Below are 10,496 nucleotides of genomic sequence, written 5' to 3'. Positions count from 1 at the left end.
GGGAGATCCAGGGAGGGCCGGCCTGAGGCTGGGCTGTCCCTGTTGGTCCGCTCCACTCGTCCAAATTTGTCCAAATTTAACTCCTCTCTCTCTCTCAAGGTAAATGGCACAGCAGGTGCCTACCTGGGGCACCTCAGCAGCCTTCTTTGCTTTGTTTACCGACTTAATTCCTTCAATCAAAGGCTGCCCCTTCCTCCCTGAGCAGGCAGACGGGGAATGGCATTATTTATATTAGAAATGGGCAAGGCTCCACGGGACTTCTTCCCTATGCCTGATAAGAGAAAATCAGGTCACTGCCGTGCCTCCCTGGCATCTGCAGTCGGCTTTTCACAGCCCAGGTACTCACAGGCCCAGGGAAGAGCTCGTGTGCACACTGTGGCCCACCTGGTTCTCTCCCACCCTGAGCCTCCAGTCAATTATTGACCTGAGCAGGAGTATTAATGGGACAAAATAAGAGCATCCCTCGCAGGCAGCTCCAGCCCGGAGTTATCTATCATTTCCCGGGCTTTGCAGCTGGCACTGGGCAAACATGGGCTCGGACAAACAGGGCAGCTGCAGGCTCATTAAGCTCGGGGTGCAGGTGGAGGGGATGGAGGCCACAGGGGAGCCGTGAGTGGGCCTGATCCCTCTGAGCTGTGACATCCCCTGAGGCACTAAGGCTCTTTTCTCTCCTCCCTCCTGCCCTCTGCCCCCAAAAGAAGTATTCAGAGAAAAAGCCACTGTATACTGAGTATGGAGTGGTGACGCCCATCTAGGCAAGGTGCTTAGAGCTTTCTGGGCATTCGTAATCCCCACAAAGCCCCATAAAATTCCCATTTTACAGATGAAGAAACTGCAGTGCCCAATAGGCTGGGCAATTTACCTAGGCTCACATGGCTGGTCAGTGGCGGAGCAGGAACCCAGGTTTGTCTGTTCTGAGGCAGGGAGGGGCTCTTAGCCTCTCAGCTGTGTCCAGCTCCCCCTGCAGCTAGTGGTAGATATTTCACCTTTCTTCAGGCCGGCTGTGTCTATTACTTGTAAGTAATGGTAACACTGCGACAGATCCACACCCCTTTTCTTAGAAACTTGAGCACATTTTGTTCCTGTTCTTCACCTTATCCTGACAACATTCCCCGGGTACCCAGAGGCCTGTCAGCTGTCTTCACAGGGGGTGGAAGGTCTGGCCCTTGTGGGGAAGGAAGAGCCAGGTGCCCTCCACCTCTGCCCTGGGCGAGTGTGGCTTATGGGAGAGGCGAGGTGCCTCTGGCTGCTCTGACTGCGGAGCCCTTCAGGAGAAGTCTTGATTTCAGCTCAGAGGCAAGATGCCAGGTGCTATTCTGGGGCCACCACCTTGGTGAGAAATGACCATCAAGTGGAAACCAGGAGAGGACATGGCGGGGGTTCCTCTCCGAGTCAGCTCGAGTCCTTGCTGGGCAGATTAACGGCCCCTGTAATTTTCCCCAGGTGCTCCTGCCACGGCGCAGAGGTCCAGAGCCACCTCTCTGGAAGCGAGCTGTGGTCTCCCTACCGGAGCTGGGCTGTGGCTGCAGGATCCTGCCGTAATGCAGTAATGACAGGCTGCCAGGGAGCCCCGCACGGCCCGGCCGGGGAGGGGGAGAGGAGCCCTTGGCCTCTGCCAGAGATGAGGCTGCCTGGGCTGTCTGAAAGGGAGACGGAGAACATGCGGGTGCCCGACTTTCTCTTCCCCAGACGGCTAAGAAATTGGATTAGATACAGTCACAGCAGTCTTCTCGCCAATACCTTTCCCCCCCGAGTTTTGCTGCCAACTCTTCATTATATGTGGGTGGCTCCTTATCCTCTCTGCCACATAAAGGCTTCTGGGGTAGGCAGCCCTGGGGCACAGCTGCCAGGTACTCCCCTCTCAGGCGAAGACCAAAGGCAAAGAATGAAGTGCTAGCAGGGAGGCCAGAATGAGCCACTTGGGGCTCCAATGGGACTGGCGGCAAATGCCACAGTGAAGCACTGAGGTCTGGCCCCCCGCTTTGCATTTACAGCAGGGTCACCACAGACTAGAAAAAAACAGCAAAGAATTCAACTGATCTCGATACCAAAATACCATTAGAATCAGTCATTGGAACTCTGGTGTTAGTAATTCCAACTACTTAATGGGGACCTCTGATCTCAGTGAGGTCACATTTACTATTTTGGTGGGGGGTGAGTCGGGTTGTCTTTAATGTAAAGGTTAGGTAAAAATATTGCCTGGATGGCTTTAAATGACCAATATTTTCAAAGTGCTTTCTTTGGCTTAGACTACATAGGAAATCAAACTGCTTCCAATTACTAAAAATAACAATCTACATTTGAGAAATGAGTTTATATTATTCATCTAATAAAGTCTAGGCTGGGCGCGGTGGCTCAAGCCTGTAATCCCAGCACTTTGGGAGGCCGAGGCGGGCGGATCACAAGGTCAGGAGATCGAGACCATCCTGGCTAATACGGTGAAACCCCGTTTCTACTAAAAATACAAAAAAATTAGCCGGGCGTGGTGGCGGGTGCCTGTAGTCCTAGCTACTCGGGAGGCTGAAGCAGGAGAATGGCGTGAAGCCGGGAAGCGGAGCCTGCAGTGAGCAGAGATCGTACCACTGCACTCCAGCCTGGGCAACAGAGTGGGACTCCATCCCAAGAAAAAAAAAAAACAAAAAGTCTAATTAGTTACCCTTCCTTTTTTTTTTTTTTTTTTTGGAGACAGTCTCACTACATTACCCAGGCTGGAGCGCAGTGGCATGATCTTGGCTCACTACAGCCTCACGCTCCCAGGTTCAAGTGATCCTCCTACCTCAGCCTCCCAAAAAGCTGGGCCTACCGGTGTAGCTACCACACCTGGCTAATTTTTAAATTTTGTGTAGACATGGGGGTCTCTCTGTGTGGCCCAGGTTGATCAATTCTATATATTCAAAGCTAACAACAAATTGTTAAAACTTTTCATATTCTTGCCGGGCATGGTGGCTCATGCCTGTAATCCCAGCACTTTGGGAGACCGAGGCGGCCAGATTGCTTGAGGTCAGGAGTTCGAGACCAGCCTGGCCAACATGGTAAAACTCCGTCTCTACTAAAAATACAAAAAAATTAGCTGGGCGTGGTGGCAGGCGCCTGTAATCCCAGCTACTTGGGAGGCTGAGGCAGGAGAGTCACTTGAACTAGGGAGGCAGAGGTTGTAGTGACTTGAGATCAGGCCACTACACTCCAGCCTGGGTGATGCAGTGAGACTCTGTCTCAAAAAAAAAAAATGTTGGCCAGGCTGGTCTCGAACCTTTTCATATTCTTTAGTTTATCCACTTCATCCTTCTAAAAAAAAAAAGCAGTTATGCATAACTGCAACGTTTTGGGAAGATCTCGTGTATTCCGATAGGCTGTTTTCCTCACTGGCTTATGCAATGGAAACCTGAAGTATGTCCTGACAAGTGTGTCGAGTGGGTCCCTTAGAAGTCCTGGCAGCCACACTGTGCTGTCTGAATCTCCGACTGGGGCTGCAGTGCTTCGGCACAGTTATCCTATAGAAGTTTTGGTCTTAATAAAGGACTTTTGTTGCTTAAGAAAACAGAAGCAAAACCAAAACCATAAGCTCTGCAGTGGTGCTTTCCAACTTCAAGTGCAAATGTCACATAGCCCTGACAGTGGCTGCGCCTCATTTACTCTGCAGACAGTGCCTGGGCCCCAGGGGCTCTGCATGCACCCCCAGAGCCTGGAATGCTGAAAGCAGAAATGTCTGCAAGGATCACCCAGTCCAGCTCCCTAGTTTTCTGGTCTGAAATCACAGATGGGCAGGGACCAGAGAGAGGAAATGGAGGTGCTGGGACGCCATGCAGGGCCCTTGCCGCCACCCAAGTGCCCCCAGGAAGAGGGAGGGAGTTCTCCAGCGAAGGTGTCATTAGGGGTGTTGTGGAAGGAGGTGATTCTTTTGCCACCAAAGACAAGGGGCCAGAGGTGAAGGCCCGAGCAGTCAGGGACAGCAGAGGGCTCGTTTCTCCACAAAACCACAAGACGGCCCCACCATCCAGCCGCATTCTTGATGCCTCAATGGCCTGAGCAACAGGCAAACTGAGGAAGCCCAAGGCAAGTATTTTCCAGCTTAGAATTTTTATTAAAACAATCATTTAAATTACAATAGTTCCCCAGAATAGAAAATAGCCTTCCATGGTCTGGCCCTGACGGGAGGCAGGACTCGGGCCCTACAGGAAGAAGTGACGTCTGACATCTTTGAAAATGGATGGCGCTTCCCTGAAAGCCCTGGAGGGGCTGGCTTGGGCCCAGGGTCACTGGGCCAGGCTGTCTCGCTGCCAAGGCTGCTCCCTCCAGGGGCGGCGAGGCCCCACCCTGTCAGTGAGGAACACTTAGACACTGCAGCTGGTTGTCAGTCTCTGGGCTCTTGAAAAAAAAAAGAGAGGGAAAGAGAGAAATCTGTCCCTAAAATTACAAGACACAGCCACTCATGTGGTGTTATGTAATGCCACGGGGTGCTGTCTAGCAGGGCCTGGCAGGTACATGAATAACAGGGTGGACAACACAGGTCGGGGGGACTGCTGTGGCTGAGGTGGGGCCTCGATCAGGATGAACGAAGCCGTCTGTGCTGCACAGCTGTACACGGCTACCAGCCAACAGGGCAGCCTCATGGACATCAGGAGCTGGGCAGTGACCTCATGAATGATCCCGGTGCCGTGGGGCTTCTGCCTGAGAGCCAGCAGAAGGGCTCATAATGAAATCACCGTGGCCAGGACGCTGCTCTGTGGGCTTGAGACTTCCTTACTCGACAAGCTCCCAGGCCCTAAAATGTTCGCTTAAAAAGGACGCAGTCTGGCCGAGTGCGGTGGCTCATGCCTGTAATCCTAGCACTTTGGGAGGCCGAGGCAGGCGGATCACCTGAGGTTGGGAGTTTGAGACCAGCCTGACCAACATGGAGAAATCCCGTCTCTACGAAAAATACAAAATTAGCCAGACGTGGAGGTGTGTACCTGTAATCCCAGCTACTCAGGAGGCTGAGGCAGGAGAATCACTTGAACCCGGGAGGTGGAGGTTGCGGTGAGCTGAGATCATGCCTTTGCACGCCAGCCAGGGCAACAAGAGCAAAAACTCTGTCTCAAAAAAAAAAAAAAAAGGATGCAGTCATCCTGGCCACAGGAACCAGTCTCTGAAAACAAGGCATCTCTTTCATTCTTTCTCCTGCTGCTGGGGCCTGGGACGCTCCTGAGGCCCATCCTCCTCTCCACCTTCTCCATCTGTGGGGAGGCACCTCAGATTCCTGCCTCCAGGAGGGGGAAATGCTCCTGGCTGAGCAAGGTCCTACAGTCCCCAGCCTGCTCCCTGGAGCCCCAGGTGCTTCTGCCACAGCTCAAACACCAGCCAGCTCCCTTGAGGCCGCATGGCTTGGCGCTTCCCAGACTTCAGTACACACAGCAGTTAAAGAAGGAAACAAAGCCCAACAGTGTTTTTATAAACCACCATATGCTCCCGCCTGCAGCCATTGTTAAAGAACAAATTTACAGGTCAGGAGGAAAGTAACTCCCGGTGGAAATCCAGGGATGGGCTTCAAGACTGAGAAGAGGCCGGGCATGGTGGCTCATGCCTATAATCTCAGAACTTTGGGAAGCCGGAGCGGGCAGATCACCTGAGGTCAGGAATTCCAGACCAGTCTGGCTAACATGGCGAAACCCCGTCTCTACTAAAAATACAAAAATTAGACAGGCGTGGTGGCACACACCTGTAATCCCAGCTACTCGTGAGGCTGAGGCAGGAGAATCTCTTGTACCTGGGAGACAGAGGTTGCAGTGAGCTGAGAGTGCGCCACTGCACTCCAGCCTGAGCGACAGAGAGAGACTCTATCTCAAAAAAAGCAGAAACGGAAAAAAAAAACCAAAAAACTGAGGAGACAGAGCCAGACCTCACTTTACACACGCCTGAAGCTTCTGCTCCTAGCTGGGCCAGACTAGGAGAAGCCACAGGGCCACAGCATCCACACTTGCGCTCTAGGTCTGCAGTCCCACCCTGCAGACCCTAAGTGGCTGTGAGACACCCAGGGCTGGTTTCCTTGGAGCAAGGTGGCCCAAGCAGGTGCTGAGCAGCCCAACCCCGTTAGGTCAGCCTGATAGTGGGAAGAAGACAGGATCTCTGTGAGCCGCTCAGTTTCTCAAAACCAGACGGAATTACCAGAGACCACCTCTGCTCTCCAAAAATCTCGATGCCCCCATAGCCTCCAGTTACTAAGCATCTTTTATCTGATTAAGACAAATCACCTGCTTTGCATAACAGCCAAACTGGAAGGATCTCAAGGGCCCTGGGTGGACACAGCAACATCAGTCATGGAGAAATGAAAGGGCAAGAAAGGGCTGGGTGTGGTGGCTCACGCCTGTAAGCCCAGGTTTGAGTTTTGAGACCAGCCTAGCTAACATGGCAAAACCCCGTAACTCTACTAACAATACAAAACGTTAGCCAAGTGTGGTGGTGCATGCCTGTAATCCCAGCTATTTGGGAGGCTGAGGCAGGAGAATTGCTTGAACTCAGGAGGTGGAGGTTGCAGTGAGCCGAGATGGAGCCACCACACTCCAACCTGGGTGACAGAGCGAGAACTCCATCTCAGAAAAAAAGAAAGAAAGAAAGGGCCAGAAGGTGGCCCCAGCCCAGGGAGTGAGCCGTGGGGGTGGTTCTGTGGCCCTCTGCTGCCTGGCATGGAGGTGGGTCCTGTGACAGCCTAGGTGAGTGCCACCTGTGGGTGGACACCTGCATCGGGCCTGTGCTGGGAGGGGCACAAATGGCCCTTGCTGGCCCCCAGGAAATAGAAAATTCAGGGTCCGAAGAGGGATAAGGGCAACAACAAAGCGAGGCCTGGGTACAACAGTGGGTTGGGACGTGGCCTGTGGCCACTGGCACGTGGCCAGGAGGGAAGGTGAAGCAGATGGGCCATGCAGACTGGGCCGGTGGAGCTCAGAGTCTGGGTCAGTGAGAAGCAGCACCTGTGGAGCCACAGGGCTTACGGATCCCTGGTCATAGCCGGGTTACAGGTGCTGACTATAGTACGACCAGGGAGTGCCCCAGCCCCACGCAGGCAGGGGCGTCTATGGGCTTTGGGCAATGGGGAAGACATGAGCGGCTCCTGCCTGCCTCTCGGCCCTGGTCTAGTGTGGCCGGAGGGGAACGGAGAGTGCCCTGTACCATCAGCTCCCGCACGGCACTACCCAGCCCCTCGGCTGGCAGTCAGCCTGCATCACAGCTTCTGCCTAAAGTCTCTCCCCAGCCACAGCTGCCCTGCCTATTCCCCACCAGCTGCCAGCCAGAGCGCCGCCTCAGGGTGCCTGGCGGGGACCCAGCCCTTGCTCATCACGAGCTCTGGGCGGGCTCCCTGAAGATGAGAAGCCGGCAGGCGTGCTGGGCCTGGGATCCGCTGGGCTGGGCTGCTTCGCTGCATGACAGTTCCTCATCCGTGGGGGAATGAATGTTCCGGAACCCTGGGCAGGGTGGGGATGCTGGCACTGGCCTCTCAGGGCTTCAGTATCTCACTCCCTACAATGACTTCCCAGGCTGGGCAGTGGAGGTCAGCTCTGGAGTGCAAGACACACATACACCAGGGTGCCTTGGACGAAGGGAGTCAGGAATCCCACATTAGACGAAGGAAGACAAATACTTCTTAAAACAAAGACTCAGGTCAGAGAACTAGAATCCCATGAGAGAAATCTCTACAGGGTCGTAGTTCAAGGCAATTGCACATAAGAGGGGCTGGGCTCTTCACTCAGCTGGGGAAAGTTCTGGAGCTCCCACGGAAACCCCCAGCCAGCTCCCTATGGATGGCTCTCTTGGTATCTGGTCCATCCCGCAGTCCCAGGAGCAGGAGAAGTGGCAGGTCCTGGGGTGGCTGGGTCACCTGCTAGAGCTCTTCAAAGAAGGCCACTCGGGACTTGGCGCTCTGCAAGGTGAGCTGTAAGAAAGCAGAGAAGAAGTTGAGAGGGCACGAGACCTCTGCTCTGTCACACAGGGTCCTGTCCTGCCACTTGGACTCACCTCAAAGGTGGTTGGGAGCGAAAGGGAAGCCTGTTCAAATAGATGCTCAAGAAGTTGGTGGTCAGTCCTAAATAAGCGGCCAGATTTGCCCAATAATTCAAATTAGGAGGTGACAAATAAGGACATGCAAAGGGAAGGCTGGTGGGCAGAGGCACACCATCAGGAAAAAGCCGTCGGCATTGCCTCTTGACAGAGGACTGGAGATCCCTGGCTATTTTAGTAGATTCTCACATTCCCATCTACCAAGGTCCCTGAGCCACCTCTGTGGTGTGCTGTCTGCGGCGGTGCCAGCTGACGCTGCTCATCCCCTCGGGGCTTGGCAGGGTGAGCATCTTAGTCCTCATGCCCTGGCAACATGGCTGCGGTAAGGTGACGTGGCCTCGGGCAAGGCAGGCCTGTGGCAGATGAGGAAGAGTTTACCCCTTCTACTCCTGGTTTCCCAGGTGGTCCCGAAGCAAACTTACGCATGACCTGGCAGCTGAGAAGGGGTTTCTCTCCATGAGCTGGAGGCAACGCCTTTCTCAGTGTGGCTGGTGTAGGCAGGGAGGGATGGTGCACATGGGCAGCACTCTGCCCAGCAAATGTAAAGGACAGTCAGGGAGATGTGGAAGGGGATGGGGTGGATCAGGGACTGAGCTCTTGGCATGGTGAAGTTTGCAACCTCCTAAGCCCCTGACTCTGGGCGACTTCCCAGCATCTCCCTGGACAGAAGCATCTGGAGCCAGCACTCTCCCTATTCTCCGCTCTCTGCTGACTCCTGAAATCAATGCCTTGGATGTGACTGTGTTCCATTTCCAGCTCCGGGACTTCCCACAGGAGTGCGGGGGTGGAGGGCAGGGAGTCCGTACCATTCATCTTCATATCCCCCAAATATCTGGTTTAGTGCTGTGTGCCGATCAGGAGTTCAAACAATGTTTGTTAAGCGACCAGGACATGGGCTATGATGAAAACTAAACTGAGGTGCGCAGGAGGGGCAAGAGCTCCACATGGGGCTGAGAAGGTCTGAGAGCTCACTCTCTGCCATCACCAGCTCACTGCAGACACCCTTGACCTCTCTGAGCCTCCTTTCTCTGGAGGTTGCCATGGGCCAGGCAAGATGGTCTGGCCCATTCTCTCGACCCCTCGAGTCTGCATGTGAAGAGTCCTCAGTACTATCGGTGGCTCCATAAAGGGCAAGGGAGGGAGATTCCAAACCGACCACTTCACCATCAGAAGACAGACAGCATTAGTGTGCTCAGAATGAGACAGCTTGAGAGCGACTCTTTAAATCCTGCCAAATCTTTTGGCCTTGAAGTTCCTGACTAACAAGCGGAATGTGGGGAGGCAGCTCAGCTGCTTTCTTCAGCGGAACCAATTTCAGAGTCCTTTGGAAAGCCTGGTTCTGATGGGAATGGAGAGCCCTTTTTTGCCTAAATGGAACTCCCTCTAGAAGGGAGCTGCGTCAGGATGGGCTTCCCTAAATGTAATCAGGAGGAGAAGGGCCAGGAGTTATGTGCCCTGTGATAATGGGAATCAGAATGGTCACTGGGGAAGAAAGGAGGAAGAGCTTTAGCTGCCAGATAACTACTGGGGCAAAAATGGGAGAGAGTTTAAATGAAAGCATGTGAGCCCAGTGTCTCCGCTCAGGTTTCGGAAAAGAACAGCCACTTTGAGTCAGACACAGGCACAGTCAGCTGCCTGGTGCAAGGCCCAGCTGGGCCACTGACCAGCTGTGTGGCCCTGGGCAGGTCATTTGCTCCCCTCTGGCCTCAGTTCCTCACTGTGAAGCGGGCATGATGGCAGCCCCTTCCTCGTGGGGTGACAGGCAGAGGAATTGGGAACCGTGTGTGACGCGCTCAGCACTGCGCCTGGAGCATGGTGGGAATTCGACAGCTGTTATTGCTAATAGCAGCATCACGCTTCTCCCCTCCCCAGCCCTGGCTCCTCTCCTTCCAGCGGGGAGCAGGATGCTCGTTAAGAAGGGGTGCAGGCAACAGCAAGGTCATGTATGGCACTGGCCTCCACGCCTACCAGGCCGACCAAGTGATGCCCCATGAAGCCTGGCCACTTCCCCGGGCAGGGAGCCCAGGTTGTGGGGAACTTGAGAGGCTCCTGCCCATTTGTGCAATGTTGGCTCCAAGAATTTCTGGATCCTCCACCCGAGGAGCATGCTGGCTGTCCCCTTAAGGTGCCAGGGGAGGGTTCTGGCAGTGCCAGCAGCACCAGATTCCAGTGACTCAAGCATGTGCTTATTAGGATGCAGCGTGCTCTTGGGTGGGCGGGCTGCTTCCTGACCCCCACCCCAGCTGCACTGCAGCACCTCAGCCCCACCTCTTATCTTGCAAGAGCAGGAGCTTTGCCTCAGCCACAAGTAAAGGTAGAGAGGGAAATCAGTCTGCCCACACAGAAGTAGGAAGGCACCACAGCCACTGGGCAGGACAGAGAGCTGCAGTCTTCCAGAAGGCACTGAGGCGGTCAGAGGGAAAGGCAGACCCACCAGCTGGAGGCAGCGACGACCTGGCTGCACCGGT

At 54.3% G+C, this 10,496-nt stretch overlaps 1 protein-coding gene across 2 annotated transcripts in view; it reads right to left on the bottom strand.

Annotated features, from left to right (window-relative positions):
- Positions 1–4,060: 4,060 nt before the first annotated feature.
- The window catches only part of NF2 (neurofibromin 2), a 100,008-nt gene continuing 93,572 nt past the window's right edge, over positions 4,061–10,496 (bottom strand). For both annotated transcript variants that reach the window (XM_023190668.3, XM_023190670.3), the window contains one exon: positions 4,061–7,903. In XM_023190668.3, the coding sequence (XP_023046436.1) occupies positions 7,853–7,903 (51 nt within the window). In that variant the 3' untranslated portion in view covers positions 4,061–7,852. The remainder of the gene's footprint in view (positions 7,904–10,496) is intronic.

This window comes from Piliocolobus tephrosceles, chromosome 19 (assembly GCF_002776525.5).
Source record: "Piliocolobus tephrosceles isolate RC106 chromosome 19, ASM277652v3, whole genome shotgun sequence".
Taxonomy (NCBI): domain Eukaryota; kingdom Metazoa; phylum Chordata; class Mammalia; order Primates; family Cercopithecidae; genus Piliocolobus; species Piliocolobus tephrosceles.
The sequence above is the reverse complement of the archived record's forward strand: the minus strand, read 5'-3'. Positions and strand labels throughout refer to the sequence as shown.